The 21,360-nt window shown below is 42.4% G+C and overlaps 2 protein-coding genes across 2 annotated transcripts; one reads left to right on the top strand and one right to left on the bottom strand.

The window, feature by feature from the left end:
- LOC118207241 (SAP domain-containing ribonucleoprotein-like) lies at positions 1–6,726 on the bottom strand. Its single transcript, XM_035380609.1, has 11 exons — positions 6,655–6,726; positions 4,450–4,558; positions 3,613–3,656; positions 3,196–3,263; positions 2,870–2,921; positions 2,474–2,547; positions 2,271–2,308; positions 2,111–2,136; positions 1,671–1,739; positions 1,194–1,280; positions 1–271 (listed from the first exon to the last, which is right to left on the bottom strand). The coding sequence occupies exons 1-11, from the start codon at positions 6,685–6,687 to the stop codon at positions 230–232; spliced, it is 642 nt and encodes a 213-aa protein (XP_035236500.1). The 5' UTR covers positions 6,688–6,726; the 3' UTR covers positions 1–229.
- A 4,633-nt stretch (positions 6,727–11,359) lies between these two features.
- On the top strand, positions 11,360–19,219 carry pmelb (premelanosome protein b). The gene is made up of 11 exons (XM_035382247.1): positions 11,360–11,418; positions 12,766–12,861; positions 13,361–13,507; positions 14,089–14,229; positions 14,366–14,527; positions 14,798–15,163; positions 15,764–16,132; positions 16,255–16,354; positions 16,516–16,721; positions 18,744–18,831; positions 19,041–19,219. The coding sequence occupies exons 1-11, from the start codon at positions 11,364–11,366 to the stop codon at positions 19,186–19,188; spliced, it is 1,878 nt and encodes a 625-aa protein (XP_035238138.1). The 5' UTR covers positions 11,360–11,363; the 3' UTR covers positions 19,189–19,219.
- The last annotated feature ends 2,141 nt before the right edge of the window (positions 19,220–21,360 follow it).

Raw genomic sequence — 21,360 nt, 5'->3', positions numbered from 1 at the left:
TTCTGAAAATTGCAAATCTTTAATTTACAAAGTATTGCATACATTAAATTTCCCAAAGTGAACACCCCAATTTCCTAGGATTTTAAGGGGGAAACGCATCCCAATTTCCTAGGGTGTTAAGGGGGGAAAAAACATTAAAAAGGGGAGATTTTAAATGAAAAACTCTCACTTATTTAAAAAAAAATGTTTAAAAAAAGGGGTGGGGGTAGGGGAGTAATCTGGAGTGATTTCATACGTTTCCAAATCGCTCTGCTCTTTTCCGCTTTTTTGCCTGCAAGGAAAAGAAAAAAGGGAAAAATAATTGTTGTGTACTTTACATCTAAATATTAAAACCTGCATCCTGGTTGCACACTTCCTGGCTTATATTTTTTTGTCCTCTTCACCCTGAACTTTTACACTCCTCCAAACCCAAATCTTAAGACCGGTCTATCCGTATGTTTTAGAGCCAACCTTTTGTTTTTTGCTGCAAAACTGCATTGATTTTTTAAATAAATCTATAGGCACATTCAGGAATGATTAACTCTCATAGCCACCTAATCACACTCAGTGTGCCCACTGTGTCAGCCTATCCACATTCTGTAAAGATCAGGGATTCTCAGCCCAAAATGCATGGCACTGATCCGGTAACAAAGATGGACCCAGGGCGCATTTCCACGGCTCAGCCTTGTCTACATGTTAAGACTGATAACAGGACAGCTGGGTGGCTCAATCGGTTAAGGCACATGCATGAGCCCCATGATCTCAAATTGAATCCAGACCGTGCCAGTGCCAACTGTGCCTGGGAGTCCCATAGGGCGATGCAATGCATAACAGGCGATTGTGTTTCCCATGGTATGGGAGGGTTCAGTCTGCATTTCAGTGCTCTCTCTCTTTCTAGCGAACTCCACTGGTCGATCTTGTGCACTCTGACTGTATGCAAAAGAGTACAAATGAGATGTCTTCCTCCGACTCAACTCTGTGCCAGCTTGGCTGTGAGCTGGTGACACCTTGCATTTTGGAGAACCACAGATGTCTACAATCCCCTGAATTGGCACAGGAATTCATTGGATACTCCAAATAAGGGTGGGAATTGGCCGTGTTGAGCACAACATTGGCACAAAATCTAAAATAAAATAAAAAAACTTAACCCAGCTGAAAGAAAAGTTTCCTTCATAATCCATATTCCTTGTAAAAGGAGGGGAAAATCCATGTACCTCAGAGTCCTCTCCTCCAGCAGCAGCTGCGGTGGCTGAACCCCCAAACCTCTCCTTCCTCTTCTTTAGTTTCTCATCTTCTTCAACCTTAAACACAACACACAACAGCTTTAGCAGCTTTTCTGTGGATGTGCACCTTACAGCCACGCTAACAGGCCACGTTATACAGAGGCAGATGTGGAGACCGACACCCCAGGAACAGACTCCAGGACAACAAAACGTTCAATAAAAAATAAAACCACAAAATCATTAAGTACTTCACGGTCCCAAGGAATGATGCCTTTATATACAAGGCATATATCACCAGCTTTGGAGGAGAGCACATGCTTGTCCGTTTTCTCCCAAAGAAGAAGGGGAGGGGTGTTAAAAAAACAAAACAAAACCAAAAATAAACGACAAGCAGCTAGAGAAGAAAAGACGATAATTTTGTTCAGGACTGATGTGTCCCTGCATGCACAAACAGTCGGGACACGTCACCTTCTTGGAGATGGAAGACACGTTCATCCCAAACCGCTCAGCTCTCTTTTTCAGGACACCTACGTCGACCTTACGGGGGACAGACAGAGGAAACAGGTGTTACGCGACATCTCTAATCTTCAGAGCATCTTTAACAATTACCTCACAATTAAGGCACTTCCTGTAACCTAGAACCCTCAGGGCTTGTTCTAAAAGTTCCACAGGAGAACACACAAAGGGAATTCGGCTTTGTCCCTCAAAGGTTACAGGATCAAACCCAAATAGGGCATTGCATCCATGTGCAAGTTACTTAACCTGATCTGATTCAATCGATACCCACCCAGCCACATAAATTAATTGCAAATAAAACAATCATATTAAAATAGAAAAGTAAGATGTGTAAGCTGCTCTGGATAAGAGTGTCAGGTAAAGTCCTAAATGTAAAAGTCCCAGATACTTACTGGCGCTTTGCTGATTGCAGGATCACCTGCAGACAAAATTAAAATCGGTTTAAGCCACTGATAATAAACCAAAGCCAGCTGTAGAGACAATTAACCCAAATATTCTGTTAAGAAGAAAAATAATTTTAAAGTTCAAAAGAATGAAAGAAAAATGTTTCACCTAGGGAGGACACTGGTGCAACAGCTGGCAAACCAAACCTGGACAAACACAAATCATTCAATTTCTCAAAATTACGTCTTTTCACTGAATACCAAAGCGAGCTTTACAAAATCACTGTCAAACAAATCAAAGAAAAAATATTATAAAACACATAAAAAAAAGAAAGAAAGAAAAAAAAAAACTACAGGAATCGACTAGCTCACCTGGCAGCACGCATTGCCTTCTTGCTGTCAGCAGAGGGCGGCACATTGAAGCGTTCCGCACGTTTCTGTAACCTCTGATCACACAACAGAAAACAAATGTTTTCTTTCATTTTCAACCAAGCGAGATTTAAAGACTTAAAGAAGACCGTATCTATGTGAGAAGTAATTTTTCAATTTTTAAAAAATTATTCATGCTGGTCTCCAAAACATTTTTAAGATTAAACTTTTAAAAAGAATTGTTTATCTTTTAAAATTCAAATTATGGAGATTTCCATAATTGTATAATCTTTATTCTTTTGCAGTGACATGGCCTGTGCTGTGATTCTATACACAGGAATTATTTAAGCATGCATTCTACAGCACGTCACACATCACTTGTATTTTAGGAATAAGTACCTCATCAATCGGTATCGGAGGGGTTATTTTAACAACCTTCTTCTCAGTTGTCCTATAAAAAAACAACAAAAAAAAAAACATACAAGATCAGTGGAGACAACATTAGCATAACCTTTTAAAACCAACAAACTCCAATTATGTGAACTTCAAAAGGTTTTTCTTTAGGGACAATGCCTTGGTGCCATGCCAAATTCCAATGCCACTGGACTCCACCCAGTGTGGGCAGCTGAAACCTGCAGAAGACTGCAGAAGACAAACGGCTCGCTGCTGTACAGAAGAATGGCAGTAAAACACCCCAAACAGGAACCGGAGGAAAGGCAGCTCACCCTTCTGGTCCACCCGCCTCCTCGCTGGCTGGTTTCTCTCCGATAGCTGCCTCCGTTTTCGCTGACTCCTACAGACACAGTTTAACAGGAGAAAAAAAAACATGCTTCTCTCAACAAAAGTGTGTTTGTTTCCTTCAAATATTAGAATTGCATTCTTTGATTTAAAAATAATGTATTACAGACCACCACCCCCCCGCCCCCCCCCACCTATATTTATTTGCCTTAAACCCAGCAAGTATATCCACATTACAATTAGTCATTTAAATCAACAAAAAAAGCAATAACCAAAAAAAAAGCTGTACGCAATATCCATATTATATTGAAGGCTTTTCCACCATCTTGATGAATTATAATTTAATATTTATATTAATTGTAAACAGCTACTGAGAGCTCTGCTAATGACAGAAAATGTATTACCTCAGTCTCTTCTCCCAGCACCTCTTCTTCATTAACATCTTCCTCTGCACAGATAAAATGAAGAAATAAAATATGTTTCACACAAACATACCACACTATCACGTACTGTTGCACAAACTAAGTGCGCTTGATTCAAGTGCGCAATAAATGGGAAGGTAAATGGAAGGACATTTCAGGGACTTGATGAGGGTTTATGTTTACGGCCTTGTAGTCGACACTGTCAGGTCTGCAGCCGCATAAATGATGGACTTATACCCGAGAAACTCTAATTCTTCCTATAGGGTTAGGGTTACAGCTAGGGTTAGGGTTAGGGATTCAGCTAGGTTTAGGGTTAGAGTTACGGTTAGGGTTAGGGTTACAGCTAGGGTTAGGGATTCAGCTCGGGTTAGGGTAAGGGTTACAACTAGGGTTAGGTTTAGGGTTAGGGTTAGAGTGACAGCTAGGGTTAGGGTTAGGATTATAGCTACGGTTAGTGTTAGGGTTACAGCTAGGGTTAGGGTTAGGCTTAGGGTTGTAGCTAGGGTTAGGGTTAAGGTTACAGCTAGGGTTAGAGTTAAGGTTACAGCTAGGTTTAGGGTTAGGGTTACAGCTAGGGTTAGGGTTAGGGCTACAGCTAGGGTTAGGGTTAGGGTGACAGCTAGGATTTGTGATGACAATGAATGCCACTTCAGGTTTAAATTTACACTGATCCAACCGTTTCAGCATCACTCTGCTTTTAAGCCAACGTACACCCGTTTCACAGATGTTTCTCCGCACTTTGAGTTCCCGTGGCCCATAAACAGTCTCTCTCTCTGAAAGCGCGGTAGCGGGCGGCGCTAACTGAGAGCGCATCCTCACCGTGCTCCTCCAGGTAGCTCTCGTGTTCCTGCAGCCGGGCGATGAGCTCGGCTTTGTTCCCCTTCACACTGAGGCCCCTGGCTGCACACTCCTGCTTCAGCTCCGCCAACTAAGGACAACAAAACATACATCTAAACAGTTCCAGCAAAAGCAAACGTGGCACTGCATGCTATTAAAGTCGCATCATAGCTAATCACCACGCCTGACACTGGCAAGAAATATAAGCAGCTAGAAGCAGTTAAGCTATGCACAGTGCAGTCCAAGTATTTGGACAGAGACATAATTTTTTGTTTTGGCTCTGTACTTTGACACTTTTAATTTGAAATAAAACAATTAATAGGTTAAAGGGTGGACTGTCCGCTATAATTTGAGGGTATTCATATCCATCTTCGGTGATCTGTGTAGAATTGCGCTTTATAGCCGCCATTTCAGGAGACCAAATGTCACTGTACAACAGGCTGCTGCAGGATAATGAGCCCAAACATACTGCTAAAACAACCAAGGAGTTTTTTATGGCCAAGTAAAATGGCAGAGTCAGTCACCCAACCTGCATCCAAATGAACCTGCATTTCACTTGCTGAAGACAAGGCCAAAGCCGAATAGTCCCCAGAACAAACAGGAACTGAACATGGCGGCAGTACAGACCTGGCAGAGCTTCACCAGGGAAGATACCCAGTGTCTGGCGATGTATACGAGGACAAACACTGAAGGCAGTCATCAAATGCAAAGGATTTGCAACAAAGTACTAATTATGATTATGATTTTAATTAGTCAAATTGCTTATGGTCCCCTAAAATGGGCAGACGGGGGTACGTATAAAAAAAGGGTTGTCAGTCCTAAGCAGGTGACCCAATTTAGATGCAAATTAGTGGTGGGCAGAGCGAAGCTTTCCAAAGCAATGACACATCTGAAGCGATTGTTTTGGTTGAAGTGTCGGTGTCATGAAGCATGACACCTCGCTCTCTAGCGACATCTCCTGGTCAATGAATATGCCTGTCATTACTCTTCACAGTGGTGATAAACTGAAATTAGAGAAACACTAACACTATTAATGCTATTGCCATATATTCCAAAACCCTCTCTGACTGAGTCTATTCCTATAAAGTGTTGTACAAATTAAACTAGTCATAATGATGATATGACAAGAATCATTAAAGTGAAATGAAAATGTGTTTTGTCTTTCATGATCATAATGCAATCACTTTGACCAAGACCTTATCCATTTCCTTCCCATGCATGGTAAAGGACAGCACATTGTAACAATATATTCCAATGATTTGAAAATATTTTTAAAAATATTTTTAAAAGGAGCTTATCCGGAAGCAGAGGTTTTGCACAAATACACAGAAAGCCTATGTTTTCCAGCGTACACTCGAACAGAGGTTCATATGTGAGTGACAGAACCTCTGATTCCAGATCGGCCATAGCTGACACCTGAACAAGTGCTGGTTAAGCAGGTATTGGGACTATATACTACCCAAAATGACGGGCATCACTGTGACGTAACGAAGCTTCGGTTTCCGTGATCACAAGATTTGAAACATGCCTCAGAGCAGTACTTCGAAACAGCAGTGATTTGAAAGCCCGACACCGTGCACATATGTGGGTATCGAGCATCACAGCCGTAAACACACTCAAATTAAAGCTGACAGTATGCACTTTCACTTCATATTTTCACTTCATATCCATCGTCTTCATTTCAAATACAGCACACAGCAGTACAAATTAAACAGAAATTGGATGAATGTCCAAATACTGACTGCACTGTAAATGCAAACAATACATGGCTTTAATAGCCAGCCACTAGGGGTAGCAAGGAAACTAAAGCACATTGCCCCGCTCGGCCGCCTTGCCACCACAGAAATCGCAGATGGATTTCAAGTTATTGTCGGTAGATCGATGCTCTTTTCGCAGTTTGAGTCTCGTATGTGTTACACGAGCTCAATCGCAACTGTCTCGCACGTTTCGCAACAACTGCAATACAGCAACGCGTTTACGCAAACCAGATGCGCATTTCCTATTTAGCAAACTGGCTAACAGTTCTAGCTACGCCCGGAAGGTACGCGTAGCTCTGGACACGGGTTGAGTGACTAAAATAGCCGGTCGTAAATCTAACACGTATAATAAATCGAGTTAGTTCTTGTGTCGTTAAAAACTATTGTTATTTCGAATGTTCTGTTCTATTAAAAAACGTTTTTCCCCTACCTTCAGTTTCTGTAGCTCCACAACCTCTGCCATTTTAGATTGACCTAACTGTGGGGTTGATCTGGCCAATGACAGCGCGTCTTATTAAATATTTTATAAATCAGCCGACGATTGGATAAAAATGCCAGTCAACGTGCGATTAGTGTACCTACGCGAGATCTGAAATCACCGTCACAAACAAATAAATGGCTCTCGTTCCCATTTTAAACAATTATGCGTGTAGGAAGTGTTATTATGACATGAAAAAAGCCATTCGGAAATACAACATATTATTATGAAATAAAATAAGCATGGTGGAAATGATTTATTCATATTACATGCACTTTTTCTCTTGTGTAGCTGTTATTTGCCCATACTGTATTAGATGTGCAGCTGCCTTGTCATATGGCTAATGGCCATAATGGAATACTGATATACCAGCATGTAAAATAGTGTAGCTATAAATTCTACAATAATTATGAAAACAATAGGACTTATACAAATGTGTTGACTTAATAAATAAGTTAACAACATTAAGGGCTAGCTAACAGGAATTTAGAAAGGAGGGGCTGTTGGGTAGATACAGTAATGTAGTCGTAACCGTAACTTGGCGCATACCTGCCATCCCAATAGGAAACCCTGAAAAGTGCCAAACTTTCAGTGCTTTATAGGTATGGGGCATGCCTCGCCAAACCGTAACTTAGGTGAATTGTAGAAGTTGGAAGCTTAATGGGTTTCACCATCTTCAATTGTTCTCCATTTTGGATATTCTGTAAAAAAGTTACACACAATAGCATTTATTCCTGGACCACTTGACATATCGGGAAAAACTGGTATGCATTATCTTTCCATATCTACCTGGCCAATTACCAGAAACTATATAACCAACATCAACCAATCAAAATGCAACATTTCTATGTTTTATTAAAAACTCACAAAAACTCCAATGACATAAAACATCAATCCAATGAAGACTTTGGGACTGGCTGACTGAGACTTCGTCGGCCTCGCTGTGGCTCTGAGTAATTGGCCCTCTTAATCTCTGCCTGCAGCCTTATATGTAAGGAGGGTTTAGACAGGGTTGTTACACTGTGACTTTGAGGCTTAAGGGATGAGATCCCAAATCCGGAGTAAAGTGTGGAGTCACAAGAACTCAAGAAAACCCGATTAACTTAAAATTCCGAGCCGAAAATCTCCCGCCCCGGCCACTCCTTGGCTTAGTGTCATTCTGCGGAGATTTTCGGGCTTTACTCGTGTTGGAATGCAGCAGCCTGTCAAAATGTGGAGGCTTGGGTTTGTGATGTCACTGACTGCCATCAAGCCACCCTGCCCAACCCCTTCCTTCATATCGACACCCATTTGACCTCGATGCTGTGGCTGCTGTTTCATTGTTGAATGTTCTGTCTGAAAGGATCATGCCTTTCCTGACAGCTTCAGTAACCTTTTAGACATTTGAATTTAGATAATTTACGCTTTTACTCTCTTCTAAATCATATGATCTAAATCAACTTATCATACCAAGTTCATAAGTCATGAGTAGGAGGAAGACACTTCACCGGCAAGTTAGATGGTGGACTTGCAAAGCTCTGAGCAGTGAGCAAGAAGACATCATCGCAGCCAACTGAAAACTTCCCACCCCATGGGCAACACAAGAGCCAGCTGCATGTTGACCTGACTCTCTGTCCTGTTCTAAATGCATAATGATTCGTCTTGAAAACCATGCTGTGCTTGCTGACGTACAGTAAGACCACACTTAAGACAAGGTATACAGGTATGTTTTAGAGAACTGAAGAGGAATCCTCTAATCTGTCTGCAGTCCCACAGGGCTCCCTTCTTGAACTCATGCCACTTTTGACAAGGAACAGTAAGTAATGCTCCTTGATACAGATGATACAGCTGCTATTGGTTGCTTAAATGTGGTGTCATAAAACTGTGTCCAATTGTTATCTTTTTGTTGTTGTTGCAGGGTCTGAAGAGGGGTGTTATTTCCCTAACTGGAACATGGAACAAATCCCTTTGATTTTAGGTGTTAACACTTTCTTTTTGTACCATTTTGTTTAGAAAACATTTGGAGCCCCTACAGAAAGAATAGGCAGCTATGTCTGCAAATTTTAAGAGATCAGACGTTTTGTCTGCTGATGGCTCTGGCTTGATGGGAGAAAGACCTGACTGGAATGCCTGTCCCCTCAGCAATAATGCTGAATAATGCAGCTTGACACAGCAGAGGAAAGTGTCTGGTTATCCTCCCCCCTCCAGACACAGCCTGCCAAGCGAGTTGGTAGATCAGGTGCTCTTGGCAGAGCGGGGTTTAGCTGTATGATTTTCGGAGCTCATGAGTGGTCACATGTCCTGCTGCGCCAAAGCTTCCACCACCACCAGGATAAACGGGCACACAAATTTCCTTTTGGCAAAAGGCGGACACGTTCTAATGCTTTCCATTTAAAAGTTAAATTCATATACAGTCTTCCCTGAGTTTCAGGGGGTGACATGTGCCCAAATTTAGAAGCTGACAGTTCCTCATGTCTCCCCACCCCTATCCTGGTACAGTATACAAGCTAAAATGTACCCCTCCTGTTCCTGACATTCTCCCCGCTTTTAAGGTTTGCGCTGGTTATTGGGGGCCTCATCTGGCTTTGCAAAAGATTATCCAAAGCTGTTCTTATAAGTGCAAGACAAAGAAACCATATTTCCACGTACATGAAAGTAGCGTAATCCCATTGCATGCAGAGGTCTATATGAGAGGCTGTCTGTTCGTGCTGGGGCATATAGTAGATTAATTAATTTGAAAAGTATTATCAGATAAATATATTTGGCTGAAATGCTGATTAAAAAAGGTGTTTAGTACATATTTCACACCAGGGTTCCTCATCATGAATAATATCCACTGCTGTACTGCATTGTGCTGCTGTGCTTTATAACTTTCCCCCTGGAGAACAACTAATCACAAAAAACTATGTTTTAAGTGAAATATTTGCCTTTGCCAAAAGCCTCAAAAGACAGGAAATGAAATCGATCGGCCCTAACGCTTGCATCAGCCTGCTCCCCATCAAGGTGTATCAGCACGGATCTTTGACAACTGCTACAGCCCCGTATATGTCTACTGTACTTCAAACAACATGTATTCACCACTGGGAAGATTGCTTAAGATTTCAAACTGCCCATGTGTCCTATTTGTAACCACATGTCTTGTATCTCTCTTTCAGCAGAACTTTTCCACAAACTGTGTTGGGACACAGCATACGATTTTTAAACTAGTATGATTAATGGATAGATCCTGCATTAGAGTGTGGTTTATAGTGTGGAGTGTTTATTGCAATGATTTCCTAAGGATAAGAATTACATCATTACATCATTACATCATAATCATCATAGTACTAGTACTATGGCTCTGTTGGTAGAGCATTGTGCTGACAATGCAAAGGTACTAGTGGGTTTGAACTGGGGACAACAGATGCTGAAACATTCCATTAGTTGTTACCAAACATGGACAAGCTGTGTCAGAATTCTATCCATCATTACTTGTTTATTTTTATCTGGGACTTTTTTTCCCTAATTTGGAATGTGGAACTGTACTTGCAGGGTCCCTGCATTGCTGCAGCCTGCACCATGCCTGTTCTTCTGAGCTGCACATTTATTGCAACAAGGCGGTGCTAATCGTGTGCAGGTGCCACAGGTGGACTGCATGGCCCAGGTTGCCAGTGTGGGTCGCCAAACTGCCTGCCTGCAGTCACCACTGGCACGGTCCAGATCCGTAACCAGCCTGTGGAGCCCCTACATACACCCAAACATCTCCTTAACATGACCAGCCACCCAGTGGCCCAGAATGCTGTGTGTTTCAGCTGCAATGTTGGCAGAGGTGCATAAGCTGAATTTCATAAAATACAATGTGCTGTCTGCATAAATAAGTTTTTTAAAGGGCATCTGCAAAGCTAATACATAATATTATGCTGATTTCATACAGATTTGCCCATTGAGCCCAACTTGTAGGAGCAGTTATTGAAAAAAGTTATTGAAAAGATATAACAACATAACCACCTGTTTTTTCCACAATTGTAATAATTGTGCCTTGTTTCTACTGGCCAAGTTCATCAGTGGAATATTGCCTGAGAGAACCTTGCTGTGATTCCACCAGGGAAAAATTTGTGCAGTTAGTTTTCCCATTGGCTGTATTTTGTAATTTTGTTCATCATTCATCTGTTTAATGAGCTGTATGTACCTTTGCAGGTGGGTCTGTGTGTGTGTGTGTGTCTGTGTGTGTGTGCGTGTGTGCATGTGTGTCTGTGTGTGTGTGTGTGCATGTGTATCTGTATGTGTGCGTGTGAATATGTGTGTGTGTGTGCGTGTGAATATGTGTTATGTGTGTGCACGTGTGAATATGTGTCTGTGTGTGCGCGTGTGAATATGTGTCAGTGCATTTGTGCGTGTGAATATGTGTGTGTGTGCATGTGAATATGTGTCTGTGTGTGTGCGTGTGCGTGTGAATATGTGTCTGTGTGTGTGTGTTAATATGTGTCTGTGTGTGCAGTGAGTACTGGAGTAGTATGGGACCAGCTTTTTTAGTGACAGCCTGTAATATTAGTAGTGAGAGGCGGGGTTATGTTAATTAGCCCAATAGCATCCATTTAAGAAGGAGCCGGGCATCGCCCTGATACTGTAAGGTGCCCTGAAAGTGAGAGAGGGGACAGGGACTCATTTTGTGGGCTAGAGGAGTAGAGGGGGACGAGCACAGAATGAGGAACGTTCTATTGGCATTCGTACTGGCAGCCCTTTCATCTGCTGCAGCAAGTAAGTCAGGGCACCTCCTGCATGTGTGTGTGTGTGTGTTTGTGTGCATATGTATCTATATGTGTGTAAGATCTGTTGAAGTTTAAAATGCTTTAATGCTAAAATGTGTCAATTTTCTTTTAACACAGTTAATGCACTGATTTGCATATACACGTATACATGTACAAATGTGGAGTTTGCAGTACAGTAGTTATTTATGATACACACTTCTCTGGAGTGGATAATACTAGAAGCATTAGTATTGCTTAATACTGTGTTGGCTGATTATTATTATTATTTTATTTTATTATTATAGTTATGATGGGCAGAGGTCCAGGCTGACAAATTTTTATTAATTCCTGTTCATATTAATGTTCAAGGGAACCTAATAACTAAAAACCAAAAAAAAAAAAAACATTAATTTGTGTGTGGAAAAAATGCTCATATTTTCAACCTTGCTTTGTATCAACACCAAAGCCAGGGGATATAAAAATGTAACAGATTAAAAAAATTTGTTCTGTGCATGAGTGACGCCATTTTCTCTGCGCCTGTTGGAGGGGCATCCTAAGCACTTTTTAGCAATAAAGCCATCGGTGTCAGCCCTTCCTGACTCAGTGGTATTCTTTGCGATGTCAGGTCATGTAAGGTGCAATCTATCTGCAAAGGGTTATACCACTTTCCGTCTTACTGTCTGTGTTTCTCATTGCTGGTGCGAGAATGACACACCTTCCCTATGAGCTTGGCTTAGCTCAGGAGGAAGTCATTTCCTGGAAGCTTCCAGAAAGAGAGAATTATGATTATGATTTTTTTGAAAGGTGAAATACCATTACACTGGCTCAGCTGATGGTCACATGCTCTGGATTGAGGGGGATTTTGGGACCATTGTGACTCTAACAGACGCCCCCTCGAAAAGCAACACGGCCCCCCATTCACATATTTTCTTGTACTCCTCCAGGGCATGCTTCCCCTTGAGAACCGCTTTAAGGTGTTACACCACTGGACACAGAGCACTGACAGTTAAAAGCCTTTTCCAGACATGTTAAACAAGTTAGCTTGGCCTCAACACAGTAGCCAATCAGAACCACTGGAATGTTCAGGTAATCTATTACGATTCCACCATACTGTACATGAGTGGGCAAACAGGCTTAAGAATTTTGTCAGTTATCCCATTTTTTCTGTTTTCACGATGGACAAGTAAAGACACTGGTCTGGTCTTTGTATTACTGAATACCAGATCAGTAGTTTTACTTATTATTATTTTCAGCATTCTCTCTCCGATACAGCATGTATGTCTCTGTCTGTCTCTCTCTCTCTCTCTCTCTCTCTCTCTCATTCTGTCTCTTTCTTTCTCTTGACTTGTTATTTTAGAGTCCATAAGCCGCTTTACACAGTACCGTTCCTGGAATTCCCAGATGTACCCCATGTGGAAAGATGGGGACCCCCGGAACAGAACCATCTGGAGAGGTCAATATTATAATCACTAACTTCATGTTACCAGTTGATGTTTAGCCATATCCCTTGTTTTACATCTTGTGAACACATCTACTGTAAACACAATCTTCACAAATAACTTAAGCTAAAGTATGTATCTACAGTGCAAAGAACATCTCAGTCACCTGTCATTTTGACATACTTGACAATTTGACATATGCATGAAAAGTCGAGAGCATCACCATTCACACAGAAGTCTGCAGTCAACCTTTACAGAAGCTGAATATGTTTAATAATATGTTGAAATAAATAATTATCAATATATTGCAAACACAGGTCATGTGACTTTCTGTTTATTTTCTGAAATTCCCATAATTAGAATATATTGCAGTATATTCCAGGCCAGTGAGGGATATTCACAGATTTATATATAAACAGGATGTTTTCCATCACTCAGTCCTTGCTTTGAAATCACAATGCTGCACCTTCACCCCGATCTGTCGCTGAACCACCGTGTCTCCATGCCGACCAGGCGGTGACGTGACGTTCGCCGTCAGCAATGACGCGCCCACGCTGACCGGCGCGAAGACCACCTTCTGCATCGAGATCCACTTCCCGCCGAGCCAGACGGTGTTGGCTGACGGCCGCGTGGTGTGGGCGGAGAACGGCGTACTTAACGGTGGGTCTTCCTCTCACACACTGTGCTTAACGGTGGGTCTTCCTCCTGCACACTGTGCTTAACGGTGGGTCTTCCTCCTGCACACTGTGCTTAACGGTGTGTCTTCCTCCTGCACACCATGCTTAACGGTGGGTCTTCCTCTCACACACTGTGCTTAACGGGGGTCTTCTTCTCACCTGCATCCTGGTATTCTTGCGTGGCATGTAGGTCTGTGTTGGTTGTTCCCCTAAGGGATTGATTAGATCATTTTTACCTGATCTGCCATTGAAATTATTCCTGTAACATCGTCTCTGTACCAGAGGTCTTAAACGGACTGTGCACAAAACATTATCACTACAGTCAAACTTGGCCCATCTACCCTGCCTCAAAGTAGACATATTCCTTATGCGATAGTAAATAAAATCTTCAGCTGGCCATTTGTGACTGAAGGCACTTTGCCTCTTTATTGTCAGTCACTGAAAGCTGGTATCACATTGTGTAATACCTTTTGTAGTTTGATGGCTCAGGCAGTACTCTGGAGTGCAGAAGAGTGTTTCCAGGCCTTAAGACACATAAATGCGGCCTTCCTGTCTCTGCCCCAGGTACACGCTATCGACAGTCTCAGGCCGTGTATCCGGAGACCGACGCGTCGGACGACTGGAACGCCGTCTTTCCAGATGGGACGTCCTTCAACAGCGTCACCGGCAAGAAGCCGCACTACGTGTATGTGTGGAAGACATGGGGTATGGTTCCAGCCTGTTACTATTGTTTCTTGGGCAAACCCGCGTACTCGATGACCTTTGCGAGCCTTTGGTCTTATCTAGAAGGTACGCTCTAAATTGATGCTCACCTCTGTTTTTGCGTTGCCATGGCTCCCAGGACAGTACTGGCAGGTTGCGGACGGGCCCTCCTCCTCTCTGACCATCGGCACAGATGACGTTCCTCTGGGCTCCTACAACATGGAGGTGGTCGTCTACCACCTCCGCAGCAAGGAGAAGTTCATCCCCCTGGGATATGCCTGCACGCAGTTCTCCATCACGGGTAGGCAAGAGGCTGCGGACACGCCTCCTATCACACCGCAGCCCGCTCACGCACTTATGAGTCAGAGCAAAACACTTCATGTGCGGTTTCTGGGTTTTTTAAAATATTATTTTGATATCATTTCAGTTTTTGGTCAATTTGGTGTATGTTTTCAACTGTGCAATGAAGGTTATTTTATATATTTACAGAGGTTTCTCTCTCTCTTCTTCTTCTTCTTCTCTCTCCGTCTCTCTCTATTTCTCGCTCTTGCCTTTCTCCCTCTCTCTCCAGACCAAATCCCCTTTGCTATGTCGCTCTCCCAGGTGAACGACGTCAACGTGGCCGACCAGAGCTTCGTGCAGAACCGCGCCATCACCTTCAGCGTCAGCCTGCACGACCCCAGCCAGTACCTGAGCGACGCCGACGTCACCTTCAACTGGGACTTCGGCGACAGCAGCGGCACGCTGATCTCCCGCGAGCTCACCGTCACCCACACCTACACCTCCGCTGGCTCCTACCAGCCCCGGCTGGTCCTGCAGGCCGCCATCCCCAAACCGGGCTGCGCCACACCCGCCAACGTCCCGACCGCGGCCAACCCCACCCCTGCCCCGGTCACCTCCGTGCCCCTTGGGCCCCCCGTTGGTAGGAGCACCACAGGTGAGCTGGTCAGAATCTTGGCTTCATCCTTACCTGTTCGAATTTAGCAGCAGTACAGAAGGCTGAAGAGTATTTAAGACTGACATGATAAAAACTGTGTGACTAACACCATGCAGATGCATTATTGCCGTAATTCATTTTCATAGGATTTCTAGGTTTTATGATAGAAAAAAAAACAAACAAGCCACCGAAAAACTCACAGAGCCTTTATGGAAATGAATAATTATTGGACATTTTCAAAAAGGTTTAACGAGCGGAAAGATTTTGGCTTATAAATCTTAAGAAGTCAGTTTTTTGCAGAACAGGTTGTGTCATTCCTATATGAAGATAAAAGAAAAAAGGCAAAAGGAACCAGGGAGACAAACAGAAAGCCAAGCTCAGTGATTAAGGCATCATTAATCAATTAGCACAGGAAATTTCCTGTCACATGTCATGTCCATCCTTTCCCACGGATTTGGACCTATGTGGATCTACCTATCTGTGCACAAATTATTTTTGCTAATTATTTTCATTTTTCATTTTTTTTTAAAGTAGGAGTAGAACTGCAGTATTTGTTTTCCGCTGTAATAATCCCTGCTGCTGCTGTGATATTTATGCCAGATGGGCGGATTGAGACCTCTGAAGCTCCGGTGATGGGATCCACCCCAGGAGCCGCCTCTGCTGCCACACCCACGGGAGGGCAGGCTTCCCTCAGCCCTGTTGCCACTGAGGCTGCTAATATGGCTAAAACCGCTAACCGGGCTAAAGCCGCTAACAGGGCTAAAACCTCTAATGGGCCTGTCTTAGGAGCAGTGGGAGCAGCAGGGGAGGCCGCGTTGGCGGTGGAGATGGAGATGAAGGGGGACCGGGCCAAGATGGGAGCTCAGGCATCTGTGGTGATGGCCAGGCGGCAGGCCCCTGCTGGACCCACAGACGCCGACTGCGTCATTTACCGCTATGGGTCCTTCTCCGCTAACCTGAACATCGTCCGTGAGTTCCCTCTACCACTTCCCTTTGTGTCTCTTTCCATATTTTTTTTCTTTTCTCTCCCTATATGTGAATCCTTCTCTTGTTCTTTCTTTCTTACTATCTCTCATTCTTCTTATCTTCAGCGGGCATTGAGAATGTGGAGATAGTTCAGATGGACAATGTCATCATAGAGGCTGAGGTGCAACAAAATGCGGTAGATCTCACAATCATCTGTCAAGGAAGGTGAGTATCCAGGCACGCCGATGCACGCACCTATGCCAGTGCCACAGCACCAGTTGAACACCACCTCCCAGAATGCTTTAGGAGTTGCGTGCAGCTGCTAATATGGGCCTCCCAGTGAAATGTCTGAAGTTTGATGGTTGGAGCCTTGTCCTCCTCTCCAGCCTGCCGACCCAGGTGTGCACGGTTGTGCTGGACACGGATTGCATTGTGCCGGTACACACCACGTGCAACTCGGTCATGCCAACTGCAGAGTGTCAGATGGTCTTGCGTCAGTTCTTCAACGACTCCGGCGTCTTCTGCATCAACGTGTCCGTGAGTGATGATGTCAGTCTGGCGGTCACCAGCGCCAGAGTCAGCGTAACCATGAGTGAGTAAGAGTCTGTGTGCATGCACATGTGTGTGAGTGTGTGTGCGCATGCATGTGCGTGTGTGTGGGTGGGCAATTCTAGTCCTGGGGGGCCAGTGTGTATGCAGGTTTTTCATTTATCATTTATCCTAGCTAAATGAACTAATTGGCTGTATACACAAACACTGGTTCACTCATAGATTAGATCATAGTAAAACATTTCATACGAGGACACAAGAACAGTCTTCGTTGCTCAAGAAATGTTTTTTTTTTGTTGTTGTTTTTACAATTAATTACAAGCATTTATTAATACACATTTTAAAACTCACAGTTCTCCTCACCAACATACAGCTTGGCACAACAGATAATTTCATGCCCAAAATGCACCAAAACTAACAAAAGACTGCACACATATCTCAAAATCAAATAATTCTACCAAAACACGAGCATAGTTTCTCCCAACAAGAACACTTTGTCACTCACAATGACCTAAAACATTAACATTATTAGAAGCATTTCAATAGAAGCATCAATTTATGCCAATCTTTGAAGTAATAAATCATTTTGTGCTCTCAAGTTTTTCTTATGTTATTGTTGACAGCATATTGTATATAAGAAATACGAAATTTATATTGATTATGCCCAATATGCAGTGCCATCAGATGCCCTTGTAGAATGCATATCTTACCTGTTGATTCGCTGGAAAATTCTCATAATAGACACCACTGTTGAACAGTACATCTGCACACTCAGACCAGCCTTTCTCATTGACAGACCATGATTTATCGCATGATCACTTATAGAAGCCCTAATCTCATTTCAGACTATAGCTCTTGGTCTTTCTCTCGGTTGTCTTCCATCATGCATGTATACTCCTCTTCCTCTCCCTCTTCCTCTCTCTCTCTCCCTCTCCAGGCCACTCTTCCTCTGTCAGTCACTTCTCCATCTCTTGCTGGGTCCATCTTTACTTAAAAAAATCATTCCAAAGGTGTCCCCTTTTACTATGTAGATGGTGATGAAATTGAAAACACCAGGGTAGGTCTCCAGCTGAGATGGGAATCAGCTGTGGTTGGTGTCATTGACATACAGTGCTGTGAAAAAGTATTTGTCCCCTTCCTGATTTCCTCTATTATTGCATATTCATCACTATGAATGGAAATTTTGGCAGGCTGGCCAGTCCTGGGAATATTCACCAGTGTTCCAAGTGTTCTACATTTGGAGGTAATGGCTCTCCCTGTGGTTTGGTGGAGTCCCAGATTTTTAGAAATGGCTTTGGAACCCTTTCTAGACTGATATATTTCAACAACTTTTTTCTAATCTCTTCTGAAATTTCCTTTGATCGTGGCATAGTGTGCTTGTTGAAACTTTGTGGTGACTACCTCTTTCTGATAGTAATGATCAATATGATTGAGGTCTAGATTCAAGATGGCTGGCTGGGTTCAATCAAATGAATATAATTATCAATTAAATTTGGTTAACTGGTCGATTAATTAAGTGGGCAATTACTTTTTCATGTGCGATATGAAAGTTTGACAACTTTTTTCATTTAATAAATCAAATAATAATTAAAAAAATGAAACAAATACAGTCCTCATTACCCTCCTCTGCTGCATTTGTGCTTGTGTGTACATGTGCACATGTGTGTTTATGTGCTTATATTTGTGTGCATGCATGTGTGTGCATGTGGTGTGTGTGTGTGTGCATGTGTATATTTGTGTGCATACACGTGTGTGTGTGTATGCGTTTTTGTGCCCATGCACATGTGTTTGTATTTGGCTGTATGCATTTTGTCACAAAACCTTGCTATTGCCATCAATATTGAGTGGTGAGTATCCAAATCATCATTAATCATTTTATGGTACTTATCAATGTCATAGAATATTTTAAAATATATGTGTGATAAATGAACATGTAAATTGATGGTGTGTATTTGTATATATAGTTCATTAAAAGAACACTTTCAGAGTTAAAACCACCTAGAGATCAGCGATGCGGAGTAACTAAGCATGCTCAGTTTAGACTTTCTGTGTGGTTGTATTGCAGCATCGGGCTTCACCATCAGTGCCATGGCAACTGCACTGGGCATGATGATCCTTGGGGTTGCCATATGTGCAGTGGCTTTCACCTACAGGTGAGAAACCCCCACACCCCAGGGGTGCACTGTACTGCAAATTGCACCAAACCAATAAAATCAGGATCTTGAAGATACCAAATATCAGTCCAAATGAATTACCAATGACTGAATACTTCCACAGTCTTGAGAAGTTACAATTTATGGCACAGGGATAAAATAAACCAAACACTGAGGTATTATTGTTCTTTCACCATAATTTTAAACAGGCACTTAAAGGACTACCGTCCACTGAGAGAGGACCTAGCTGTTACGCCCTCACTGAGCACTAGACGGGCCTCTGCTGCTGCTCTGATATGGAAGCTGCTGGCCGATCAGACTGTTGGAGAGAAGGGCCGTCCCCTGCTTCCAGGCTGAACACTCTGACCTTGATGAGAATCAAGACACAGACACACACACATAAACACATGCACACATACAGAAATACGGACACACACAGACAGGCACAACCACACATACACACAGTCAAACACAGGCACCCACACACACACACACACACACGCACACAACCACACATACATACACCGGCACCCACACACACACTGCACACCTACACAAACACACACACACAAACACAGGCACACACAAACATATTTGCACTCAACTGCCAAATATGCCTCCTAATTTTGAATGTTGATTCCCATTTCCCCTTTTACCAGAAGCAATTAAAAACTGGAAATGCATCTACAGATCCCATAAAACAGGGTTTCAGGCCAGATCAAGGAAAGTTATTTCTGTGATTTTGAGTTTTTGGCACTATTTTTAATATAAAATATTGCTAACATTCCAAACCTTATCTGACCCAAAAATATACATTTATAAATTTGACAGAGTTTACAGAAATTATGCAGCTTTGTGTTTCCCACCTGATTTATAACTGTATAATTTTCTAGTTTGTAGCTGTTTCATGAATGTGACAGGCTGTCTCACAGTAGAACCCTCTACAGTGTTTGTGATACTGTCTCCAAATATGGGCCTGTTTTTTTTTTTTTTTTTTAGCACAACATACTCTTTTCAGTGTTCTATCCCTTAATTCTTTTTCTAATAAAAGTCTCCGTTTTTTGTTATTGTTAATACTATGCCCATGCACCATTAACTGGTATTTATACATGCAAAAAGTGTACATTTCAACTTGGAAATCGAGTTACACCCAAGTTACGAAACGTGCATTTTCCAGCTACACGAACTCATGTTATCTCATTATTTAGATAAACTATATCTAGACGGGGGCTAATAACGTGTAACCTTCCTCTGAACGGTGATAGTGTTATGTCTCGAACCAGAAGAAGAACAAATGTGGCTGTTTATTTTTTGAGTTGCATTTTCTCGCCATTGCTACGTATATTTAAAATGTGGTTTACGTTGGCTTTGTTGGATTTTCTCAGCATTGATTTCCTGTGGTTCTCTACTTTAATCACAGGAGGGCACCCTTGAACAAATGAGAAACTGCCGCCATAATGGTAGCCTACAACTTTACAAGTTTTGATTCCAACGGGGCCGCCGAAACGATGGTCGAGTATTTAAAAAGTAAACAAGGCTTTCATGGTTATTTTCGTTGTAGTATATATTTTTATACAGTCTATGAATATAGCTCATGCCACAATGAAACCTCGTTGAAAAGTTAAACATCCTTGCTGAATTTACCTTCGCTGTTGCCTGGGTACGCCTAGCGTTAGGCTACTTCGTTTTCTGGCGTAGGCCTACTGAGGATTTACCTCTACGTCGTGGTTGTTACCAGGAATCACTGTATGACCACAGTATGACATCTTCACGATTTTACAACAGGAGTAAATACTGACACGAGGTAACATAATTATGTGTACTATGGAGAAGAGATGGGGCTGGGTCGTTGGGAGCTAGCCAGTTGCTTAACGAGAACCGGATGTTATAAATGGTCTTACCAGCTAGCAAATCCTGTCCTAATTATTTTCATAATCGAAGTATTTTTACTTCATATCTGCCATTAATAAGTGTTTAGAGTAGTCTCTTTGTAGATTCATAACTACAGTGCTGTATATTCTGATTTGCTTGCTTGGTAGGCATACACCTGTTGTAACAAAGATGGGAGTGAGTGTCACATTTAGGACTGCTAATCACAAAATATTTAGTTTTCTTGTTCAGAACCAAATGTGTTTTTGTGAGTGAATGTTATGGTGGTGGTTTTGGATAAAATTGACCTATCTGGAAGACACATTCTTTTCTTGCTTGCATGTCAGTCTGATGACAGATTTGGCACCAGTGTAATGGCATCACAAAGGAGTGGAAGCAGCATATTGTCTGGCTTCAGGAAAAAAAAAAACTATTTCAGCATTCTCTCTACAATGTGAGACTAAAGAACATGGGCAATCAGCTTTCATCAACAGGCACAAGATAAATATGAACGTTTACTTTTTTTCAAATGTATGACCAGGAAAATAATGCAAAAATCATTTTGAAGAATGTAGTTTATAAACACAACCGCTGAAAGGTTGACACAATGTGTCCATCGTTTCTGTATGGATATTCTGCTGTGATTGGTAGCCCACTACA

This window comes from Anguilla anguilla, chromosome 11 (assembly GCF_013347855.1).
Source record: "Anguilla anguilla isolate fAngAng1 chromosome 11, fAngAng1.pri, whole genome shotgun sequence".
Lineage (NCBI taxonomy): Eukaryota > Metazoa > Chordata > Actinopteri > Anguilliformes > Anguillidae > Anguilla > Anguilla anguilla.
This window is presented reverse-complemented; position numbering and strand designations above follow the sequence as displayed.

Bases quoted from the DNA above. Each gene is read 5' to 3' on its own strand.
- LOC118207241 (XM_035380609.1), bottom strand. From the start codon at position 6,687: ATGGCAGAGGTTGTGGAGCTACAGAAACTGAAG. The intron at 4,559-6,654 runs GTAGGGGAAAAA...TGTTGTCCTTAG, and splicing joins TGGAGCTACAGAAACTGAAG to TTGGCGGAGCTGAAGCAGGA. The intron at 3,264-3,612 runs GTAATACATTTT...CTGTGTCTGTAG, and splicing joins TGCTGGGAGAAGAGACTGAG to GAGTCAGCGAAAACGGAGGC.
- pmelb (XM_035382247.1), top strand. From the start codon at position 11,364: ATGAGGAACGTTCTATTGGCATTCGTACTGGCAGCCCTTTCATCTGCT. The intron at 16,355-16,515 runs GTGAGTATCCAG...CCTCCTCTCCAG, and splicing joins ACAATCATCTGTCAAGGAAG to CCTGCCGACCCAGGTGTGCA. The intron at 16,722-18,743 runs GTGAGTAAGAGT...GTTGTATTGCAG, and splicing joins CAGAGTCAGCGTAACCATGA to CATCGGGCTTCACCATCAGT.